This window comes from Manis javanica, chromosome 11 (assembly GCF_040802235.1).
Source record: "Manis javanica isolate MJ-LG chromosome 11, MJ_LKY, whole genome shotgun sequence".
NCBI lineage: Eukaryota > Metazoa > Chordata > Mammalia > Pholidota > Manidae > Manis > Manis javanica.
This window is the reverse complement of record NC_133166.1, coordinates 74,028,392-74,053,808: the sequence shown is the minus strand read 5'-3', so window position 1 is coordinate 74,053,808 and position 25,417 is coordinate 74,028,392. Positions and strand designations below refer to the sequence as shown.

Below are 25,417 nucleotides of genomic sequence, written 5' to 3'. Positions count from 1 at the left end.
GAGAAGGGGATTGGGGGTATTATGATTAGTACATATGGAGTAGGGGGAGGATCATGGGGAAGACAGTGTAGCACAGAGAAGACAAATAGTGACTCTGTGGCATCTTACTACACTGATGGACAGTGACTTCAGTGGGGTATGGGGGGACTTGATAATATGGATGAATGTAGTAACCACAATGTTTTTCATGTGAATCCTTCATAAGAGTGTATATCAATGATAGCTTTAAAAAAAAGAAGGCCAACATCAACATCCTCTGGAAGAGTCATTCCAAAAGATGAACATCAAAAAACTTCAACAAAGATCCTGGCGCTGCTGCAGTTGTAGCTGCAGTCATCCCACCGGTTCCTGGACTTGCCGTTGGAATGAAGAAGGAGATATCTAAGCTGGCCTGTGCATATAGTAAAACAACAAATTTGACTGGATCTGTACTGTGGGAACTCAACCAAGAATTAGGAGAGGTGCAAGTTGCAGTGCTCCAAAATCATGCGACTATAGACTATCTACTGTTAAACAAACACATGGGATGTGAACAGTTCCCAGGAATGTGTTGTTTTAATTTGTCTGATTTTTCTCAAACTATTCAAATTCAGTTAGACAATATCCATCATATCATTGATAAGTTTTCACAAATGCCTAGGGTACCTAACTGGTTTTCTTGGTTTCACTGGAGATGGCTGGTAATTGTAGGTCTGCTTTGGTTATGTAGCTGTATTCCTATTATGTTAATGTATGTGTGCAATTTAATTAGTAGTTTAAAACCTATACATGCTTATGTTACTCTACAAGAAGATATGTCAAAGAAATAGTCAATCTTCCCATGTTTTCTTCCATCTGCTACTTCTATAGCTTTTCTTCTTCCTTCCTAATTAGAACCCTTTAGTAGAATTCGTGTCTCATATCGAAAATTACCGAGTATCGTAATTCTTCCAAGTGGTAAAGATACCTCAAGACAAATGCTGGGCATAGAAGCCACAGGGCATAAATCTGCAAAGAAGTAAAAAGCTAACCTTTTCAAAGAATATTGCTTCTCTCTCACTTACCAACTTTACATTTCCCTGTATGGCCTCGGAAGATGACTGGTTAGCCAGACACGGGTAAGATTCCTCAAGGGAGGAACAACCTAAGACAGGCACGGTCGCAGGGGGGCCATCAGGTGAGAAATTGGGGATCAACAGAGGTGAGGCTCACAACCTCACCCCCCCTGTTTTGAGAGAAATCTTCTGGATCCGTGGATGTTTTGTTGCCCTTGTCTAGCTTGGATTAATACTTAGTCTATAGGCACACACCTGATCATCTACATTTGCCCTCTTACAGCACTAAACTATGTTTTCTACCTTTATCTTGCATCTACTTACCACTTCAACATTTTATTTAAAATAATAATAATAATAATAATTATAAGGGAGAAATGTGGGACTCACATATAAATCAAGTATAAAAATCAAATGAATATTCATATTTGACCAGATTGTTTATAGTTCAGAATGCGTGATCAAAACCGAAAGTTTCTGTGATGACTGCCCTTGCACTGTTCACCATATAAGAACTTATTCACTATGTAAGAATTTGTTCACCATGTAAGAACTTGTTCATTATGCTTCAGAAGATTGGAGACTGTTGAGAATTAGGCTTGGGGTTGATTAATGATTGTGCATTGAGCCCCTATACAGAATTTTATTGTTGTTAACAACCATTTGATCAATAAATATGAGATGCCCTCTCAAAAAAAAAATGAGACTCAAACAGGCATTTCATAATAGAGGATGTACAAATGGCAAATAAACATGAAAAAGAAAAAAAACAAAACAAAAACAAAAACCGGAACTTGACTATAGTCTTATGAGATGCATATAAAGGTGATCTATATGTTTGCAATCTTTTCAGGACCAAACAAAACTTAACTGGATGATCTGATATGGTTTAAAGCAATTTAAGTGCAATTAAAAATGTTATCAACATAAAAAAAAAAGAATCATATTAATTCACAGTGCTGCTAAGTGGCAAGAAGTGTGTAGGGGCAGAGTCCAGGTAAAATTTACACTTGCTCTGGGGCATCACCCTTGTGTAATGCTTTCTCCCCAGGTCAGGGAGCAGAGGGCCCAGAAACCTTTGAAACATGGTCACTCTTTGGCCTTGAAAGTGCAGGAATGAGGTTAGGCATCCCGAAGTAATCATGGAGCAAAAACAAATTGCAGTGCTTTGTTATCAACCACAGAAAAATCACAGCAAACTTGAATTCCCTAGAGGCCATTTAAATATCCATAAACTTTTGCTTCATCCTAATCACTATACCCTAAAGACTTGTGAGTTCTGTATAGTTTATAGTTTTGTATTCCAGAAAACTTCAGAAGAAAACAGGAGACGGTAAGAAAAAAGAAACAGGGCTTTGGAAAATAAATGTTATTTGTAATTTAAAAAAAAAAAAAAGAAGGTTTGGGGGGGACACTGAACAAATCAGCCTGGAAAACTACCGTGTTACAAAGGAAGACAGAAACAGAAGGAAAAAGAAACAATAGTGAGGGAAAATAACCAGGGTAAAAGATTAAATGGCAATATTAAATCTTCACATATCAATAATCATCCTAAATGTAAATAGATTGAATTCACCAATCTAAAGGCACAGGATGCATGGAAAGATAAAAACAAACAAACAGGCAAACAAACAAACAAAAAGAACAAGGCCCAACTATGTGCTCCCTGAAGGGTCCCCACCAGTAAGATGGCAAACTTCCGGCTTCTTTTCAGGGTCCTCAGTTCCCGCTGGCGCCACCTGAAGCCCAATCACCTCTTGCCCCCCTCCCAATCCCAGCACCTAGACAACAGCCACCAGCCCCGTAGAAGTACCACCACAATCACCCTATGCCCCTTCCTGTATAACCCAGCACCTTTCCCTAATAAAGTGGAACTCTCCGGTGAATTGCTGCTATGTGTCGCTCCTTTCCTTTCATTGGTGCCGAAACCCGGGAGACAGGACACCCCAACTGGGCCCCGTCTTCCCCCCAACACCAGCAGCAGCTTGCCCTCGTCCTCTTTTTCCGGCACTGGCTCATCACACTCACCACTCCTCTCTGGCCTTTAGGTAAGTTTTCCCCCTGGAGTGGGCCACTCTTCCCCGAGCTATCGCAGTGCCATTGACCGTGATCGTCCGGCAAGGCCCTGACGCTCGGGGAAGAGGAGGGAACGCTCCCCGCCTCAGGCCTTCACGGCTGCGGTGGACCCTCAGGCCCCTCCTCCAAAAGCCATAAACCCCCACCTCAGGCCTTAAACTTTTTAAGCAAAATTTCCCCGGAGTGAGCCACTCTTCTCCGAGCTATCGCAGTGCCATTGACCGTGATCGTCCAGCAAGGCCCTGATGCTCGGGGACGAGGAGGGAACTCTCCCCACCTCAAGCCTTCACGGCTGTGGCGGACCCTCAGGCCCCTCTTCTGACAGCCATAAATCCCCGCCTCAAGCCTTTACGGCTGCAGCGGACCCCCAGGCCCCTCCTCCAACAGTCATAAATGCATTCACTATCCCTTCCATCAGTGCTGAAACTTTTTAAGCAAAATTTCCCTGGGGTGGGCCACTCTTCTCCGAGCTATCGCAGTGCCATTGACCGTGATCGTTCGGCAAGGCCCTGACGCTCGGGGACGAAGAGGGAACTCTCCCCGCCTCAGGCCTTCACGGCTGCGGCGGACCCTCAGGCCCCTCCTCTGACAGCCATAAATCCCCGCCTCAGGCCTTCACAGCTGCAGCAGACTCTCAGGCCCCCCCTCCAACAGCCATAAACGAGGTGACTCCTTTGCAGATGAGAACGCTCCCTTTCCTCCCCACTTCCTAAGTGACGACCCACACTTCCTAAGAAATTCCAACTCATATACCAATTTCTGCAGACCACCAAGGATCATCGGGGATGCCCTTTGTCTCCTTGCGGTCTGCTTCCAGTCCGAGGATCTCTGTTCATCTTCCCCTGTTTGTCTCCTTCTCTGTCCTTTAGCCATGGGAGCCTCCTCTTCCCTCCCTGAAAGTTCACCTCTTGAATGCCTGCTTAAGCATCTGGCTACCCTCTCCCTGACGCCTGATATAAAACCAAAACTTCTCCATAAATATTGCTCCCAAGATTGGCCAACATACCCCCTAGACAATAACAACCAATGGCCCGCAGGGGGAACTCTTGATCCTAACATCACTCGCAATCTCTTTAACTACTGCCAGCGCCTGAAAAAATGGAAGGAGATTCCATATATCGAAGCTTTTCACCTCCTAGCTCAAAATCCCAGCCTCTGCACCACCTGCTCCCCGCCCCAAGTTCTCCTCGCCTGCAAGCCATCTCCCTCCCCTCCACACACTCCCAGTCCCTCTTCAATTACCTTTGACCCGGCCTACAAGCCTCCGCAATACAGACTTACCCCTTCAGCCCCTCCCACTCCTACAACCCCTCCACCCGCCGCCGCTGCCTCTTTCCTCCCGGCGGAAGCCTCCCGTCCTCTCCCTTCCCCTTCTTCTCCTACAACAGCCCCTCCCCCTTCCTCTACCGCCGCCACCGCTGCCTCTTTCCCCGCAGCAGAAGCCTCCCGTCCTCTCCCTACCCCTTGTTCTCCTACAACAGGCCCTCCCCCTTCCTCTACCGCCGCCACTGCTGCCTATTTCCCTGCGGCGGAAGCCTCCCATCCTCTCCCTTCCCCCTCCTCCACCATCTCCTCCTGCACCTCCCCCTCCTCCTCCGTCCCCCTCACCTCCCCCCCTCCCACAGATTGAGCCTGAGCCTTTCAGCCCCCCTCTAACTATGTTCCAGGAGCCTCGTCCGTCTTTGCCCCCTCAGATTCGGTCCCGAGGGCCTCCCAAAATTATTGCGGCTTTGCCCCATCACCTGTTTCCCCCGCACAGACTGAGCCAGAACCCTTCAGTCCCCCTCAGACTCGGTCCCGAGGGCCTCCCAAAATTATCGCCCCCCTCCGGGAAGTAGCAGGATCCGAAGGCATCGTGCGCGTTCACGTCCCTTTCTCCTTAGGAGATTTAGCCCAACTAGAGAAATGCCTAGGTTCCTTTTCCACTGATCCCATGACATACATCAGGGAGTTTCAATGGACCCTCCAGTCTTACAGCCTCACGCATCATGACATTTTCATGCTCCTGGCCAATACTCTCCTCCCTGAAGAGCGTAGTAGATGAGCTTGGGACTTCGCCCAAATGCATGCTATCAAAACCCACAGGACTGACCCCACCTGTCCCCCTGGCCCCACTGCTGTCCCCGAACAAGACCCACACGGGATTATAACACCGCCGTGGGTCTCCACTCTCGAGATATTTTTGCCTCCTGCTTAATAGCAGGTCTGAAAAAGGCAGCTCGTAAAGTAGTCAATTTTCAAAAGCTCCAAGACATAATTCAAAAGAGAAATGAAACCCCCTCCGAGTTCTTAGACAGACTCACTCAAGCCCTATTACAGTATACCAGCCTGGACCCAGAAACACCTGAAGGAAGACAGGTCTTTATGACATACTTCCTAGCTCAAAGCTACCCCGACATTAAAGCTAAACTCAAAAAGTTAGAACAGGGCCCCACTACCCCACAGACTGCGATCCTAACAGTGGCCTTTAAAGTCTTCCATAACTGGGAGGAGAAGAAAGAACGCCGTACACAAAAGGCTGATCAGGCCAATTTCCAGATGTTGGCCCAGCTGATAAAACCACAACCTGGGCACCCCTCTACAGACAAGCCCCCCCCCAGGAGCTTGTTTCAAGTGCAGAAAAGAGGGACATTGGTCAAGGGCGTGCCCCTCCCCCAGATCTCCTACCACCCCATGCCCCAGATGCAACAAAAAGGGCCACTGGGGGTCTGATTGCCCAACCACCCGAAGGGGAGGCTGGACGAACAACCCCCATCCTAAGCCTGCCGTAGTGGGGCTGGCAGGAGAAGATTGATGGGGCCCGGGGGCTTCTCACCTGACCATTTCCATCACCAAACAAGAGCCCAGGGTTACTGGGTTACTTTAACAGTAGACGGTCGCCCCATCTCCTTCCTCCTAGATACAGGAGCCACCTTCTCAGTCTTGCGAGAATACCGGGGCCCTACCAAGCCAGCCATTACTCCTATAGTCGGGGTAGGAGGTAAACAGATTTTCCCATTAAACCCCCCCCTTTTATGCACAATCCTAGACAATCCCATACCTTTCTCCCACTCCTTCCTAGTTATGCCCCAGTGTCCCATCCCTTTACTAGGACGAGATATCCTTTCCCTCCTCCACGTTTCCATAACTATATCCACTCCCACAGCCCCCAGTACTCCCTTTCTGATGGCCCTCATAGCCGACAACCCCCCTCTACCCAATGAAAGCTCCGGTTCTGCCCTCATACACCCTGTGAATCCCAAAGATTGGGACATTACAAGCCCCTCCGTGGCCCTATGTCCCCCTGCCTCTATCAAATTATGTGACCCCTCTCAGTATGTCTGTCAGGCCCAATACCCTCTAACCACTTCAGCCCTCATAGGCCTCCAACCCATCATTCAAGATCTCTTAAACAAAAACTACCTCAGACCCACTCACTCCCCATTTAATACCCCCATATTAGCTGTTAAAAAAACCAACGGATCTTTCCACCTCGTCCAAGACCTTCGCCTCATCAACATGGCCGTTGTCCCTATCCATCCCTTAGTTCCAAATCCATACACCCTTTTATCGCAGATCCCTGCCTCAGCATCCCACTTCTCAGTCCTAGATCTCAAAGACGCATTTTTTTCTATCCCTCTAGACCACTCCTCCCAAGATTTTTTTGCCTTCACCTAGACGGACCCATACACCAGACATTCTGTACAACTTACTTGGACAGTTTTGCCACAAGGCTTCCAAGATAGTCTCCGTATTTTTGGACAAGTCCTAGCTCAAGACCTCAAACAGTTTCATCATGATCACCCCAAGTCCACTTTATTACAATATGTAGATGATCTTCTACTCTGCAGTCCCTCATGGGAACAGTCTCAACTTGACACTGTGTCTCTACTTAACCTTCTAGCTTCCAGAGGTTACCGGGTATCCCCCGTCAAAGCTCAAATCTCTTCCCCTTCTGTCACTTACCTTGGATTCCTTCTGTCTCAACAAAGAAAGTCCATTACCTTAGACAGAAAACGACTCCTCTCTGACCTGCCCGTTCCCAAAACCAAGACAGAAATCCTTTCCTTTCTAGGCCTGGCTGGGTATTTTAGAGCGTGGATCCCTAACTTCTCCCTGTTGGCAAGACCCCTATACAACCTCAGCAAGGGCCCCCCTGAAGAACCATTATCATCCTCACCCCGACACTCCTTCATTAAGCTCTGTCAAGCCCTTATGGAAGCTCCAGCTCTCCATCTTCCTGATTTGTCGAAGCCCTTCTCACTATACATTCATGAGAGGTCCAGTCAAACTCTAGGAGTCCTAGGCCAATATTATGGCCCATCCTTTGCCCCAGTAGCTTATCTCTCTAAGCAATTAGACCCCACAGTTCGGGGATGGGCCCCCTGCCTACGGGAATTAGCCGCTGGACAGCTCTTGCAGAAAGAAGCTCATAAACTAACATTTGGAGCACCCCTTACCATTCTGTCCCCACATCACCTAAAAGATCTCTTAACCTACAAAAGTTTACAGACTCTCCCTCCCTCCAGACTCCTGACCTTACTATCCTCTTTCCTCCAAAATCCAACCATTTCTTTCCTCCCCTGCCAGCCCCTGAATCCGGCCACTCTTCTTCCTCTACCCTACTCTCCTCATACTCCCTCGCATGATTGCCTAGAAGCCCTTCACAACTTCCTTCCGTGCCACTCCATGATCTCCGAATGAGCCCTCTCACACTCCGACCTCATCTGGTTTACTGATGGGTCCTCCTTTAAACATGAGGGCACCCACTACTCAAGATACGCAGTAGTGTCCCTCGAAGATGTCATTGAGGCACGAGCGCTACCCCCCGGTACAACCAATCAACAGGCCAAACTCATTGCAGCCACCAGAGCTTGCACTCTGGCCCGGGACACGTCTCTCACATTGTACACTGACTCCAAGTACGTATTCCACATTCTCTTGTCTCACACGGCAGTATGGAAAGAACGAGGCCTCCTCACCACAAAAGGGAATTCCATAACTAATTCAGCCTTAATTACTAAACTTCTAGAGGCTTCACAACTCCCACACCAACTAGGCATAGTCCACTGCAAATCACAGCAAAAGGATGACTCCCCCATTGCAAGAGGTAACAACAAAGCCGACAGAGTAGCCCAGTCAGTTGCCCTATCAGAAGACACACCAGACAACAATCCGTCTGCCCTTGCGGTTTTAGCCTTATCACAAGACACCCTCTGCTCTCAGGACAAAGAGTCTCTCTTCTGCCTCTTACATGATCTGTTCCATCCCAGCCCCCAATCCTTGATCCATTTTTTACAATCTTTTTTTCCTCTCTCTCGTGAAGACAAAACCCTGCTTAACCAAATCACCTGCAAGTGCACCATCTGCCTATGCACTAACCCTAATACCCTCCTCAAAGCCCAACCCTTCCCGGCTCATCAAGCAAGGGGTAATGTCCCCACTGCAGATTGGCAAATAGACTTCACTAACATGCCCCCTGTATGACGCACCAGATACCTACTCATGTTAGTAGATACATTTTCAGGATGGGTCGAAGCTTTCCCCACCACTAACAAATGAGCGTCCGCGGTTGCCTCTATCCTCCTCACCCAGATCTTTCCTAGGTTCAGGATGCCCACTTCCCCCCAATCAGATAACGGCCCTGAGTTCACTGCCCAAATTATCCAGAACCTCTCCAAGTCGCTCTCGCTCCCCTGGCATTTACATTGTCCTTATCGACCACAAGCTTCAGGAAAAGTAGAAAGAGCCAATAGGACTCTAAAAGACATCCTGACCAAACTATCTCTAGAACTACACCTTGATTGGGTTAGCTTACTTCCCTTAGCTCTACTCCGCATTCGAGCCCTCCCCAAGAAACCTTCCCTCGTCGCCCTTTGAGATCATGTACGGCCGCCCGATTCTACCCCCGGGGCTCCCTTCCCACAAAGGACCAATTCCTCCCAATAAAGCCCTTCCACTACTCTCTCTCCTCCGCACTGAATTGTGGAAATATCAGGATTGGCTCCTTCCTGATCCATCTGCCTCCCAAAATCCTCCTGTCTTACAGACCGGCCAACTAGTGTTTTATAAGCCACCAGAGGATCGGCCCTCTCTCACCCCAAAATGGGAAGGTCCACACCCAGTTATTCTCTGCACCCCCTCGGCCGCCAAGCTCTCACTGCCTGATAACTCTGTCACCCCTTGGATTCATATCTTCAGGTTGAAACCAAATACCCAAGACCCACCTTCTCTGGACACCCAAGACCCATCAGTCACAATCCAGAGTCCTTCAGATACAGCCCAAGACGCTGTCTACTCTACCACGCCTCATCCCTCTGATCCCTTGAAGCTCCGCATCTCCCGTGCACCCCCTTTGCCATCCATACCCGAATCATTACTTTTTCCTCCTTTATTGCTCTCTCACTTTTTTCCCTCATTCCTATTGTCTTCCCGGCCGCCCCACCCTCCTTTGTATGGCAATTCAAAGTCAGGCAGACTTATACACAGCATCAAACAAAAGTTACTGCCCTCATTGCCACGCCAGACTGCCCTCTGAAAGGCTGCTCTGAGCCTTTGTACCTCCACTTTCCTCCCTCCACAGAAGTATTCATTTACAGCTACCTTTATTCTCCCTACCTCTGCTTCCTCTATGACCAAAGACAAGCCTATTGCAGGTGATGGCAAGACACCTACGGGGGATGTCCCTACTGGTCTTGCGCCATTCACTACATGGGTGACTTCCAGTACCCACAGTATTACTCCTCCAACCGTTTCATGAAATATCCCAACGGCTCATTCTTCTTATCAACCCCAGATCCCTGGGACTCTCGATGGGCTGCTGGAGTAACAGCCTCAGTTTACTATGGGGGGTCCTCGACCCCCCCACGGTACCCTTCATATCTCTCAAGAGTATGTTCCCTCTCGCTCCCAGATCTCTCAAGTTGCATCAGATATCAGACATTCCGAGAAAGTCATTATCCAAACTCTTGGTGGCACCTCTTCATCTTCTTATTCCTCCTACTCTTGGTTACAGCTCATTCAAGACACCACCATCTTTCTCAACCACACCCTCAACACCGCCAATTGTTTCTTGTGCGCATCACTACAGCGCCCACTGCTGGCTGCCGTGCCCCTCAATATTTCCAACTACTCTTTCCATGCAGAAGGACAACCCCTCCGCCCCCTGGCAGACATACCCCTATGGGAACCAGAATACGCAGATAATCTCACCATCCACCACTGTGTAGGCCCAACTCCAGCCCCCTCCAGCGCACTTCACTGCCTCTCTATCTACACCCCTACCTCCGGCTCTAAGACTTTTATGCAACCGGGACACTTCTTTTGGTGTAATGGCAGTCTTTTCAACTCACTGCCTCTCAACTCCGATACACCCTGCATTCTCGTCACCCTAATCCCATAGTTAACACTTTACAGCATGGCAGAATTTCTTGAGCTCCAACCTCCCTTGCCCTCGCACACAAAAAGAGCTGCTTTCCTTCCCATCATGGTCGGTATCTCTTTGATCACCTCAGCCACTGGGGCAGGGTTTTCGGGAGGAGCCTTGGGTCACTCTCTATGGGCAGTTAGAGATCTCGACGCCAAACTTGAGGGAGCCCTGACTTCCACTGCCAATTCCCTAGCCTCTCTCCAAAGACAGGTCACTTCACTAGCTAAAGTCACCCTTCAAAACCGGCGGGCCCTAGATCTGCTTACAGCCGAGAAGGGCGGCACCTGCATCTTCCTCTGGGAAGAGTGCTGCTATTACATCAACGAATCCAGCATTGTAGAAACTGACATCACCAAACTCACCGACCTTGCCTCCAGTCTCCACCCTGCTTCCAATTCCAACTCATTCTCTTCAATACTAACAAACCCCGTCCTTACCTGGGTCTGGCCCATTGCAGGCCCCATAATAGTCATTCTTCTCGTCTGTCTCTTCTTACCCTGTATAATAAAGTTCATCAAATCCCAAGTTGGAAAAATCTCTAATCAAGCTTTCAACCAGCTTTTACTCAGGAACTACCAGCTTCTGGCCACAGAAGATCCCTCACCCTCACGTGACCTCCTCACCACATGCTGAGATGGACCTCTCTCTCCACTGGAAACTGTTCCTGGAAACAATGGCCACAGACACCTGTCTCCTGACACCCATATCCTCTTGGCACCATTAGAATCAACAGGTCCTCGACCTATGGTTACAGGGAACCTTCATTGATTTCCAAACCTGAAGATGTCCACATCTACTCGTCCTTACTGCAGGGAGTCCTATCAACCCTTTCCTCCCGGTCCTCAAGCCCTCACTCCCTTCTCCGCCCCCGTTCAGCAGGAAGCAGTCAGAGAGAAAGCAACATCCACAAACCCATAGAGGAGAAAGGGGGGAATGAAGGCTCCCCACCAGTAAGATGGCAAACTTCCGGCTTCTTTTTGGGGTCCTTGGTTCCCGCTGGCGCCACCTGAAGCCCAATCACCTCTTGCCCCCCTTCCCAATCCCAGCACCTAGCCAACAGCCACCAGCCGCGTAGAAGTAGCACCACAATCACCCTATGCCCCTTCCTATATAACCCAGCACCTTTCCCTAATAAAGCGGAACTCTCCGGTGAATTGCTGCTGTGTGTCGCTCCTTTCCTTTCACTCCCTGCAGGAGACTCACTTCAACTCTAAAGACACAAATAGGCTCAAAGTGAAGGGATGGAAGATGATATTTCATGCAAATAGAAACAAAAGAAAGATGTATGTAGTCATACTTATATCAAACAAAATAGACTTCAAGTCCTAAATGGTAATAAGAAAATAAAAGATGTCATTTTATAATGATAAAAGGGTCAAAATCAAGAATATATAAAATCATAAATATACAAAAATACACTCCCAACACTCAACCACCAAAATATATGAAGCAATGAAAAGATCTTGAGAAATACACAATACAATAATTATGGGGACTTCAGTTCCCTACTATCAGCAACAATCCAGACAGAAAATCAACAAGGATACATTGGATTGGAACCCTACTTTAGAACAAATGGACTTAATAGAAATATATGGAACACTCTATCCAATAGGAGCAGAATAATTATTCCTCTCAAGTGCACATGGAACACTCTCCAGGATAATTCATGTGATAAGCCTCAAAACCTTAGCAAATTTAAGGAAATGGGAATGATACCAACTATCTTTCCTGACCGCAGTGGGATGAATCTAGAAATAAAAAGCAAGAAGAAAATGAGATTTACAAATATGTGGAAACTAAAACAATACACTTCTAAATAATCTTTGGGTCAAAGATGAAATAAAAAGGGAAATAAAAAATTATCTCAAAACAAATGAAAATAAAAGACAACATCAAATATTGTGAGATGCAAAATAAAGCAGTTCTGAGAGGAAACTTTACAGGAATAATCATTAAGAAATCAGAGAAAACTCAAATAAACAACCTAACTTCACACCTCAGAGAATTAGAAAAAGAAAAACAAAAAAACCCAAACTTAACAGAAGGAAGGAAATAATAAGGATCAGAGAAGAAATAAATGAAATAGAGACTAGAGAAACAATAGAAAAGATCAACAAACTAAGACTGGTTCTTCAAAAAGATAAACAAATTGGACAAAGTTTTAACTAGACTAAGAAAAAAGATGAAAGATTCAAATAAAAATAGAAATGAAAGAGGAGACGTTATGAGTGATACTATAGAAATACATAAAATTGTAAGAGACTACTATTAACAATTATATGCCAACAAATTACATAACCTAGAAGAAATGGGTACATTTGTAGCAACATACAACCCACCAAGACTGAATCAGGAAGAAATAGGTAATTTGAACAGGCCAATAATGAGTAAAAAGATTGCATCAGTAATCAAAAAATTCCCAACACAGAAAATCCCAGGACCAGGTGACCCTCACTGGAGAATCATACCAAACATTTAAAGAATTAACACCAACCTTCTCAACTCTTCCTGAATATTGAGGAGGAGGAATACTTCCAAATTCATTCTACAAGGCCAGCATTACTTTGATAGCAAAACCAGACAAGGAAACCACAGAAAAGAACACTATAGATGAAAATCCCTGATGATGTGGATGCAAAAATGAACAATTTAACAATTAATACTAAATATTAAAATTTAGCAAACCAAATTCAATAACACATTAGAAGTATTATACACCATGGCCTAGTGGAATTTATCCCTGGGAGCAAGGATGGTACAACATATGCAAATCAAAAAATGTAATATGTTACATCAAAAAATTAAAGATAAAAATCATATGATCATCTCAATAGATTTGGCAAAATACAGCACCCTTTCATGATAAAGACTCTTAACAGACTGGGAATAGGAGGAGGATACTGCCACATAACAAAGGCCATATACAACAAACTGACAGCTAACATTATGCTCAACAGAGAAAAATTGAAAGCATTTGCCCCAAGATTAAGAACAAGACAGGATGTCCACTCTCACTACTTCTATTCAATACAGCACCAGAAACTCTACCTAGAGCAAGTAGGCAAGATAAAGAAATAAAAACCATCCAAAACAGATAAGGAGAAGTAAAATTATCATTATTTGCTGATGATATTATCCTACGTATAGAAACATCCAGAGAATCATTAAAAAAAAACCTGTTGGAATTAATCATCAATTTCAGTGAAATGGCATACAAAGTCAATGTCCAGAAATTAATTTCATTCCTTTACACTAATGATGAAATATCTGAAAAAGAAATAAGGAAAGCAATCCATTCACAATAGCATCAGAAATAAAGTACTTTGGAAAAAATTTAATCAAGGAAGTGATAGATCTTACAATGAAAACTACAAAACTTTGCTGAAAGAAATCAAAGAAGACATAAATGGAAAAACATCCCTCATTCATGAATCAGAAGAATTAATATTTTTAAATGGCTATATTACCCAAAACATCTACAGATTCAACAAAATCCCCATCAAAGTACTGAAGGTATTCTTCATAGAAATAGAAGAAACAACAGAAACAATCCTAAAATTTGAATGGAACTACAAAAGAATCCAAATAGCCAGAGCAATCCTGAGAAAAAATAACAAGCCAGAGTATCATAATGCATCTTTCAAACTATACTCCAAAACCATAGTAATAAAAAAAGTATGGTATTGGCACAAAATTAGATGCATCAACCAATGGACAGAATACAGAGCCTATATATGGTCAACTAATATTCAACTCGGGACCCAAGAATCCCCAGTGGGAAAAGAATAGTTTCTTCAACAAATAGTTCTGGGAAAACTGGAAAAGCATATACAGAAAAATGAAATTGGAACACTATCCCACACCACTCCCAAAAAATCAACTCAAAACATATCAAGACTTAAAAATAAGACCTGATGTCATAAAACTAGGAGAATATGCAAGGAAGAAGCTCACTGACATCAAGGCAATAATTTGGGGAGCATGAAATCAAAAGTACAAACAGCCACAAAATCAACAAATGGGAATAAATCAAAACTCAAAAGCTTCTGCACAACTAAAGAACAATCAACAAAATGAAAAGACAACCTAAAGAATGGGAGGAAAAACTTGCAAACCATATATTGAAAAGTGGTTAATATTTAAAATATATAAAGAACTCAGTCAACTCAATAACATAAATAAATAAATAAATAAATAAATAAATAAATAAATAAATAAATAAATAAATAAAACAATCCAATATAAAAAATGGGCATAACTCAGTAGGCATTTCTCCAAAGAGGATATCAAAATGGCCAACAGACTCATGAAAAGATGCTCAACATCACTAGTCATCAGGGAGCCACTGTGAGATATTGTCTCACACCTGTTAGAATGGCTTCAACAGGTGCTGGTGAGACTATGACGAAACTGTAACTGTTTTACATTGTTGGTGGGAATGTAAATTGGTCCAACCACCAGGGAAACAATATGGAAGTTCCTCATAAATTAAAAATAGATGCAGCAATTCCACTGCTGGGCACCCAAAGGAAATGAAAACAGGATTTTGATAAGATATATGTACTTCCATGTTTATTACAACATTTACAATAGCCAAGATATGGAAACAAGCCAAATATCTATAGATAGATGAATGGATAAAAATGTTGTGGAATATATGCCCAATGGAATGTTATTCAGCCATGAAAAAGGATATCCTGCCATTTGCAGCAAGATGAATGAACCTTGAACACATTATGCTAAACAAGATAAGTCAGGCAAAGGCAAGTACTGCATGATATCATTTATATGTGAAATCTAAAAAGTTAAAACGAGAGAAAACAGAGTGAAATGGTGGTTACCAGGGGGTAGAATAAGAGTGATAGTGTTTCAGGGCACAAATATGTAATGAGTAGTAAATAATCCATAGAGATCTAATGGGCAGTATAATGAATATAGACAATAACATTGTGCTGTAATTATGCAATGTGATGAATATCACTACAAGGGACAATCATATTACAATATATGAATGTATAAAAGTAATACGCAATACCCCTTAAACTTACCCAATGTTACATATCAGATTTACTCAATAAAAAAGGAGGCCAATAAGTCATTGCGGTATTAATATTTTCATGTATGTATCATTCAACAAATATTTAATAGACATTGTGCAAGAGTGATTAAAGTATGAATAGCATATGGTCCTAGAAACTCCATCCAATAGGGACAAATGGGCACAGATTGGATTATTATAACAGTGGGGTGAATGGAACAATAGATACATGTACAGAATGTTATAAAATGCTCAGTGAAAGGGCATCTGTGGCAGTTTCAGGGGTAGTAGAAGCCAATTGGAGGAAATGCTACCTGAATTATGTTTAAAAATGTGCAGTAGTGAGTCAGAAAAAGGGTGAGAAATGGAGGTTCCCAGGTAGAAGGGACAGCAAGAACAAAGTTTCAGGACATGTAACAAGCTCAGTGCTAGAATATAGAGTCCAAGGCAGGATGGTTCGAAAGAGCAAAGTGGAGAGGGCAAGGATCAGACCAGAAGGGCAATCCCTGGGGGCTCTTGTGACTTTGAGGGGGCCTCCACTGTTTTAGTCAAAGGATGAGATACACTTTTAGACAGATCACTTTGGTGGTCATGGAGGGTTGCTTGACAGGGACAAGGCTGGAGGCAGAGAAACCCATCTGGAGCTCTGGTAGAGGCCCAGGCCAGGCATAGCACGACTTCTGAAGTTCATGGTGACTGGCAGAAAGGAGAGCAGATGCAAAGATGATGGCCAGGCTTTTTGGGTGATTAGATGATGAAGGCTATACACAGTAGGGAAGGCTATAAAAACTGTAGATTTGTGAATGTGAGGTTCTTGGAAACCTTATATAAGATCTTATAAAAATATCCAGAATGAAGTCTGAGAAGGGTTAGCCTGGGATGTGAATATCAGACGATAGAGGGCAGAGGAAGCCACGTGTGTGGCTGAAGCCACTAAGGAGATGGCATGTGGAGTGGGAAGAGCAGAAGATGATGGGCTCCTCAGGGAGTGCTGGTATTTAGAGAAGGACCCTGGAAAAGTAAAGAAGCAGTCCAGGAGATAAGAGGCAGAGTAGCAAAGCTTAGAGTCACAAAGTCAATGAAATAGATTTTCCAGACTAAGGGCACCATCAACAGAGCCACCTGTGTCCTAGTCTAATGGAAAAGTAAGAATTGCAGGGTACCCATTAGATTTTCAGTTGCGGCACCACTGCTTACTTTGAGAACATTTGCAGAAGAGTGGGATGCCAGAGGCCAGGGGCAGGAGGCTGAGGAGTGTGTGTGGGTGATGAAGTCCAGTCAGACGCTCTGGGTTCTGCTATCAAGAGGTTTGTTCAAAAGAGGAAAGAGATTGAGCACCAGCCACAGAGCAATGCAGGGCCAAGGGAGGGACTCGATGGAGAGACTGATGCTTTTTTCTCAAACTAAGAGGAAGCTTGAGAGGCAGAAGTTATTCTTAGGAAACAGTGACTGATAAATGCAGGTGCCAAGGGTGGAGGGGACAGCCTGGTGAGAGGGGCTACTTTGGGGGCTGATGGTGGGAAGGACTCCTTATCCTCTAAGCTCAGAGGGAAGGGGACTAGAGGGAGTAGGAAGTTGAGGGAGACCATGGCTGAGAGCCTCTGTTTTGTGGATGAGGGAAGAAACAAGTTCTCTTGAACAGGGTGAAGTTAAGCACCATTGAAGAAATTATTACAGAAAGGTACAGGAGGTGGAACGGACCAGCACATGTTCAGGGACAGGCAGGCAGAGGTGCAGAGGGCCACGGTGTGTCGTACTTGCTCCAGTCTTGGCAGTAGTCCTCAGCCCTGTGGCTGTAGACACAGACCAAGGGAGTTAGAGCACCAGGACCACAGGGTTTAGATTTTTGTCAAGAGCTGGAGAGAGAGGGGTAAGTGTCCTCCAAGGGACCAGAACAGGAGCAGACTTGTCAGAGGAGGGGAACAGGAAGCTGATGGACAGGGAGAAGCAGAGGGTCATGCATCTGGGCCTACACCTGTGACAGAGCAGGTTTAGTGCAGGTAAGAGGGTGGAGGGGCCTGGAGAGTGGGAGGCCAGCCAGGAGGCAGAGGGGACCGTGGCAGATGCAGATGACAACTGACAGACTCAGGTCTGAATGTCATTAGCCCACAGAGGGAACTGGCCCAGAATTAGGAAAAGATTTGTGTGATTAAACAGAGGGACGTCAAATGCCAGGGCTGCGGGGAGAGAGAGCAATTTGAGGCTCGTCCTTAAGATGGCAAAGTTCATTGTTCTTTTGTTTTTAATATGAGAATTCAGTGACAGCTCTAGAAGTGACATTGGGCATTCTGGTGGAGATGGGGCTGTTATGGGGATTGGCTGGCCCCACACCAGAAACCGCGGGAAGGCTGCGGTGGAAGAGACTCAGCAGGACTTCAGGAGAAGCTGCAGCCTAAGGAAGAGTCAGGATGTAAAGGCAAAAGGTTACAGATTCAAGGAAGAGGCTGAGCAGATAGGGATGTGGATTCCAAGACCCAGAGTAGGTGGACGCTTGGTCAGGAGAGAAACCAGTCTGGACATAAGAGTGTGGGAAAGCTTTGATATCCAGAAAAGAAGCTCCTTTTGTGAGCAGTTAGCAAAGAAGGGAGATTTAAGCAGCATTTGGGGAGAGATGGGTTGCCCAGGGCTCCCCACTGGAATTCTGTGGGAAGTCGGTTCCTCACACACAGATGAACTGAGGCCCTGGTAGAGCTAATGTAATGAGGGCAACGTGAGCTGGCCCTGGTGGCAGGAAGCTCATTTTAAGCTGGAGCTGGTCTCAGTACAGCATCATTTCTCGGTGCTTTAATCCAGGAGACTTGCATTTTTTCAACATATCCTACAAGGATATCCTTATATTACAGAACATAGTAATGAGCAGGTTATGAATGTTCTTCATAGCCTATAAAACTTCTTGTCCCAGACTAACTTTGTTTTATTTTTATCTATATGGATGTTATTTCTGCAGGACTTACTGGCCAGACTTGGACGGGAAAATAAGAGAAGCATTAGTTCTGCGAAGCGTTAAAGTTCGACTCCTTATAAGCTTCTGGAAGGAAACTGACCCCCTTACATTTAACTTTATCTCATCTCTTAAAGCTATTTGCACTGAAATAGCCAACTGCAGTTTGAAAGTTGTAAGTATTATATGGGCTACGTTATTAAATAAAAAGCATTGAGTTCCTTTGTCCACAAATACAAAAACTTCCAATAATAACCAGGATAACAAGCTTAGTGAAAAATACCTCAAAAGGTTGGTTCAGTTATTCTTCAAAACAATCACATGCAACAAAAGGAGACTAGAACCCAAGTTTGCTGGTGCCCTCCCAGCCTAGCCCTCTTTACACACACTTTCTGTTGCATCCTCTCCATTTTGTTTGAATTGCCTTGTTCACCTATTATTCTTATTTGTAAGACTGTGACCAGTGGAGCATTGGAACGTGCATGAGCACAGACTCTCCATCCTAAAGTGTCCTGGTCTGGGCTTCTGTGTTGGCTCCAGGTCTCTGGGGCCACATGCTTATCCATATTTGCATCCTTGGAGGGCGGTAAGATTGGGAACTGGTACTGCTCGCAGTGTGCTCCCTCTCTAGTTCATCTTTGACTCTCCTCTGGTCCTCAAATGTAACCCCACTTCTTCCCCTCAGGACCTTTGTACATGCTGTTCCTTTGGCCTACAATGCTCTTCACCATGCCTTACCTGACTGATGCACACTCTTTCTTTATAAAGGTGCCAGCTTCTCCCACCCTCCACTGCAGTCACTCACTGAATGTGCAGTGAGACCCTACTCTGTACCAGGCCCTCTTGTAGGTCCCTTAGTGCTCCACCCAGTGTTTAGGGATCCAGGGTAACAGGGGCTGTAACCATCAATGCTGTTCCAGGGCTTCCAAGATGGCCCCGGGCATCCACATCGATCAGAAGCAGAGAGATTGGAGGATGGTGTGTGAAGCATTTATGGGGTAAGCTTGGAGGTGGTGAACATGCCTTTAGCCTTCATCCTACTGCCCAGAAATCGCTCACCCAGGCACACTAATGGCAGGGACAGTTCATGAGTGTGGTCAGAAAGGCAGCTGTGTTTCCAAGAGGACAAAGGCACGTGTTTGTGAATCACAACTGACATTCTGCACACCCACTAGCTGTTTTGCTCTCTTCCCATGCAGACAGCCCTCATTTCCCACAGGTATTGCATACCTGAAGGGTAGGACTGCCCAGCGATGTGCACTTCTTGACAGCAAGTCTGTATGAGGCATCTCATAGTTTAGTGACATAGAAACTAAAAACAAAACAAGATCCAGAAACCTCCAAGCCCAGGCTGAAGTGGTACAACGTACAACAGGAACAGGATAAGGACAGAAAAACTCTCCTTCCCAGACCCGCAATGACCCACAGTGCTCACTGGTCCACAGCACTTGTAAAATCTATTAGGTCAGTATTGTGATGTCGTTGTCCTCCTTCTCATTCAGATCAAGACCCAAGGTTGCTTTTAGACATAAGCAGTTAAAGGAGTTTTTGTTCTGGCTCGTGGTCCCTTTGGCAATGCAATATTCTCAGAAACTCAGTACACTTCCACTGTATTTGCTTCTAGTCATTTCCATGTGCCAGTAACCACAGCCAAAGTTTTCTTTTTTTTTCTATGTAATAACCAAACGATTAATTAGGCTTTCTTGCCCATATACTTTTGCCTGTCTCTCCATCCTCTCTCACTTTAATATTGTCATTCTGGCCATCAGACTTGGGTGGGAAGGTCGCACCAATTATAATCATACCAATTATCTGATCTTTACTGCAGGACTGAATCTTAACCGGCCTCAGTCACTTAAGGCATTTTTCAAACTCGTTTTCTACTCCTGAGCTCAAGGCACAGTAGGCTTTTCCAACCCTTTGAAACACCAAAATTCCAGCCTATCTGTCCTCAATCATACCTGATTGTAAACCAGAAAAATCCTTCCCTGGGCTTATTTATCCCCTCTAATAACTTTCTGAAAGTACTAATAACAGCCAACATACTACAAGCAAGTTGTGTTCCAATCTCTTGCCCTGTAGCTTGGTTTTGCTTCCAAATAAATGCAGGTTATGGTTTTACCAGATGTTTTGCCACTGCGTAACATGAGTCTCCATCTTTCCACCCTGCAATACCAATTACCTGCTGCTTACTGCCCCTTTGGTAAACCATTGCTACATCATTTGTGAAGTTCCTGTTGCTGTTATGGCAGCACCCCACCTCATATTGCCTACAAGGAGTAAGCGCTTAATATTTTCTAAAGTGAAGGAATTTGTTACATTCATGAGTATATACAATTAGCAGGCCCTACATTAAATACTTTGAATGGATTATTTTATATTCACAACTACACAATGAAGCTGGAACCATTCCCTTTTTACAGACATAGAAAACGAATCTTAAAGACGTGAAGTTACCACTCTCAAGGACACTAGCTAATAGTGGAGTAAGACTCAAATTAAGTCTTTGTAACTCCATAGCTTGAGCTCTTAAATATTATACTGTATGGCCTCTGCTTATGGAAAGCATAAGTTACAAAGGTATTTTTTTGTCTTTCCTATCTATATTCAATAACTTCATATACTATACCTGCTCAAAGACTTAAGAAGCTACACATTTATATTTATCTCTGAGAATCATCAAAAACAGATGAAATGCTCTTGACTCATGCCATTTTAAAAATAAAAGATCTAAAATTCTAGAGTTTACTGTAAGTTCCCCAAAAAAATGTTTCTTACGTATATTTTCATTTTAATCTCCCCAAAATTCTAGTAATATTGATGGAAAATGGAAATTTTTATCTCTATTTAGCTGGTTTTTCTAAACTGAGCCAGTTGAGCACCTCTGTAGGTTCACAAAATAAGTACTGGAAATAAAAACAGGCCAATGAAGCCTCCAGCTAGCATCGTACACATGGTGAAAGGTTGAAAGCTTTTCCTTTAAGATCAACAAAACAGGATGCCCATTCACACCACCCCTATCCAACATACAGGAAATACTAGCAAGAGCAATCAGGCAATAAAAAGAAAAGGAATTGGAATTGGAAAGGAAGAAGTGAAATGTTGCTGTTTGAAGAAGACATGATTTTACATACAGAAAATCCTAACGACACAACCAAAAAAGAAAGGTAAACCTAATCAATGAATTCACTAAAATTGCAAGATAACATGCAATTGACATATAAAAATCAGTGGCATCTCTATACACTAACAATGAAATTTCTGAAAAAGAAATAAAGAAGTAAATCCCATTTACAATAGCATCAAAAACAATTAAGTACTTAGGAATAAATTTAACAAAGGAGGTGAAAGACCTCTATATTGAATCCTATAAGAAACTGATGAAAGAAATCAAAGAAGACACAAATAAATTGAAAGATATTCTGTGCTCATGAATTGGAAGAATTAATATTGTTAAAATGTCAGTACTGTCAAATGCCATCTATAGAGTCAATGTAATCCTTATCAAGATTCCAATGACATTTTTTACCCAAGTTGAAAAAACACTCCTAAAATGTCTGTGGACCCCGGGATTGGACCCAGGGTTGAGGCAGGCCCCGCCCCCTCCCTCTCACCTCCCCGGATTCGACCCTGGGCAGTGTGGCGGTTGCGCGGGGACCGGACTGGGCGGGGCCTGCGCAGGAGACAATGCCATTTCCAGTTACAGAACAGGGATCACAACGAACGTAGCCACCACAGAGGCACTATGGCATTACTTCTCCTATCAGCTTAGCAGCCCCCAAGGAGACAGATTGCCTTCTCACACAGAAACTAATTGAGACTCTGAAGCCCTTTGGGGTTTTTGAAGAAGAAGAGGAACTGCAGCGCTGGATTTTAATTTTGGGAAAACTAAATAACCTGGTCAAAAAGTAGATACGAGAAATCAGTGAAAGCAAGAATCTTCCACAATCTGTAACTGAAAATGTTGGAGAAAAAAATTTTTACATTTGGATCATACAGATTAGAGTACATACAAAAGGTGCCGATATTGATGCACTGTGTGTGACTTTTTTACCTCATTCTATTAGTTGAAGTTACAGGAAGAAGTAAAAGATTTAAGAGCTGTTGAAGAGGCATTCGAACCAGTTATCAAACTGTGTTTTGATGGGATAGAGATTGATATTTTGTTTGCAAGATTACCAATGCAGACTATTCCAGAAGACTTGGATTTATGAGATGAAAGTCTTTAAAATTTAGATATAAGATAAATAAGAAGTCTTAATTGTTGCAGGGTAACTGATGAAGTTTTACACCTAGTACCAAATATTAACAACTTCAGGTCAGCTCTGAGAGCTGTCCAAACGCCACAACATCTATTCCAATATATTATGTTGTTGGATTCTTCCGAATGAGGACACTATCCCAATTCACTCACGGAAGACGTCTCTTGATGCAACAAGCAAGAGGACTTTATTCAGGAACCAACTAGCTGGGGTCCAAGTGTCAGCCCGACGCAGCGGGTTTCAACAAGGACCCTGAGCACCTAAAGCCAGAGGTTTATATAGCAGGTTTAAAAGGCAGTATTTTTCCACAAGCACATAACAGTATTTTTCCACAAGCACATAGCCTTTCGGCTGGCACCACATCCTGGGGGGGGTTAGTAAGATAAAATCACTCTCAAAATGTTAGGGTGGTTTAGCAAGATAGGCTTGGTATGTATGACTAACTGATTGACTGATTGGGGTTGGCTGACTAAAGGTCACTGCTGTCTGTGCTCATTATTGATCATCTTGTTTTTCGGTGCCTTTCCCAGTTCTAGTTTTTCTTTCTAAGTCACATACTCAGAAAATGGCTTCTAGACTTTTAAGATGGCTACGCTTATGCTAACCTACTGTTCTCACTAAATGCTTAGATTCTACAATGTTTCCTCGGTGGTGTTTCCTGGGCTATGCTAGTAGCAAAAACTTGCTAGCTTTATCCAAATGCAATAGCATAAACTCTTGTACATATATTTTTCTTGGTATTTTCTAAATGGGAATGGCCAAATCCAGTGCTACTGAAACAGACTGAAGAATGCAATCTTAATTTGCCTGTATGGGACCCAAGAGTAAACCCCAGTGATAGGTTCCATCTTATGCCTATAATTACGCCAGCATACCCACAACAGAACTCCATGTACAATATGTCCGTTTCAACACAGACGGTCATGGTTGAGGAGTTTAAACAAGGTCTTGCTATCTCAGATAAAATTTTGCTGAGTAAGGCAGAATGGTCCAAACTTTTTGAAGCCAAACTTCTTTCAAAAGTACAAGCATTATATTGTACTTTGAGCAAGTGCACCAACAGAAAAACAACACCTAGAATGGGTGGGTTGGTGGAGTCCAAAATCCGAATGCTAGTTGGAAGTTTGGAGAAAAATGAATTTATTACACTGGCTCATGTGAATCCCCAGTCATTCCCAGCACCCAAAGAAAATCCTGACAAGGAAGAATTTCGCACGATGCGGGTGATTGAGTTAGTGTTTAAAAAACAGAAAAACTTGGACAGTCTCAGTGTTGATCTCACCTATGATACTCAGTCTTTCACAGACAGTTTATAGGCAAGCAATAAACAGCAAGATGTTTGAGGTGGACATGAAAATTGCTGCAATGCATGTAAAAAGTAAGCAACTCCATCAACTACTACCTAGTCATGTGCTTCAGAAAAAGAAAAAGCATTCAGCAGAAGGTGTCAGCATGTCTGTGCCTTAACCTCCTAGTGCTATGAAGACCAGTCCATTGAACAGTTCTGGCAGCTCTCAGGGTAGATATAGTCCTGCACCAGCTCTAAGAGCAGCATCTGTGACCAACATACAGGCTACTAAAGTTTCTGTGCCACAAGTAAATTCCAGTGAAAACTCAGGGGATACATCGAGTGAAAGCATTCCTCAAACTGCCACACAACCAGCCATTTCACCACCACCAAAGCCTACGGTCTCCAGAGTTGTTTCTTCAACACATCTGGTAATCCCACCACCTAGACCTTCCGGAAATGCAACAATGAAAGTACCTAATCCTGTAGTAAAAGTCAAGAGGACATCCTCACCCCATAAAGAAGAGAACCCCAAGAAAACCAAAACAGAAGAGGATTAAACAAGTGAAGACGCTAAGTATCTTGCTTTGAGTGGACATGATAAAACAGGAACAAAGGAACACTCAGTCAGAAACTAATCAGGAAGCTCCTTCACTGTTGGCCTCTCAGAAAACATCCAGTACAGACCTTTCTGCTATGCCTGCTCTCCCTGCAAATCCTAATCCTGTTAGCAAGAATCCAGTAAAACAGAGATTGAATTGGTAAAAAAAAAAAAACCTCAGGGGTCCATAAACAATATCTGCCAACTCAACCTGTTGTCTTTAAATGCTAAAAAAGTAGAATGGAGGGTACAAGACTAAGGCATGACTGAAAATGGATTTAGGTTATTTTGGTGACCTCCCTTACTGGGCTAATCAGCACTGGATCAGAAGTCCAGGTTAGTGTGTGAAGCCAGGAGTACTATTATTATTGTGTTAGCATTAAGTGTTTCAAAAAATTACTGCCTTCAGAAAAAAAAAACCTCAAGCTATATTTGTGTCCATAATTGATATCTGGATTGGGTTTCTGTTTGACACATTGTTTGGAAAATTTGCAGTACAAACTGGCATGAGAATTCCTTGTTCCGATGATGCACTTGTATGTATTTTTTTTATTAGAAAGTAGAACTAATTTTAGATTTTCAGCTTGATGGATTTTCATTTTTTCCTGAAGAATTTCCTTTACCATTAGTCTTCAAATTGGATGCCGTTGTGCAGTGGTTAGACTTCAGAGATAAGAGAAGAGCTAGTTCAGCCCCTATGAAGTAGCTGTAACCCTCAAAAATGAAATGTTACCTCTAGGGTATATATTTGACATTGAAAGAAAAA

General features: G+C 43.9%; 1 protein-coding gene and 2 pseudogenes across 8 annotated transcripts in view; all 3 read left to right on the top strand.

The window, feature by feature from the left end:
• PLD5 (phospholipase D family member 5) overlaps nt 1-25,417 on the top strand; it is a 457,751-nt gene that overhangs the window by 404,025 nt on the left and 28,309 nt on the right. For all 8 annotated transcript variants that reach the window (XR_005062463.2, XM_073216684.1, XM_073216683.1 and 5 more), the window contains one exon: nt 18,507-18,675. Coding sequence is in view for 7 of the 8 variants with exons in the window: in XM_073216684.1 (XP_073072785.1) it covers nt 18,507-18,675 (169 nt within the window). In the remaining variant the exon portion in view is untranslated. The remainder of the gene's footprint in view (nt 1-18,506; nt 18,676-25,417) is intronic.
• Nucleotides 22,188-23,298, top strand: LOC140843025 (poly(A) polymerase alpha pseudogene; annotated as a pseudogene).
• On the top strand, nt 22,705-25,021 carry LOC108395025 (poly(A) polymerase alpha pseudogene; annotated as a pseudogene).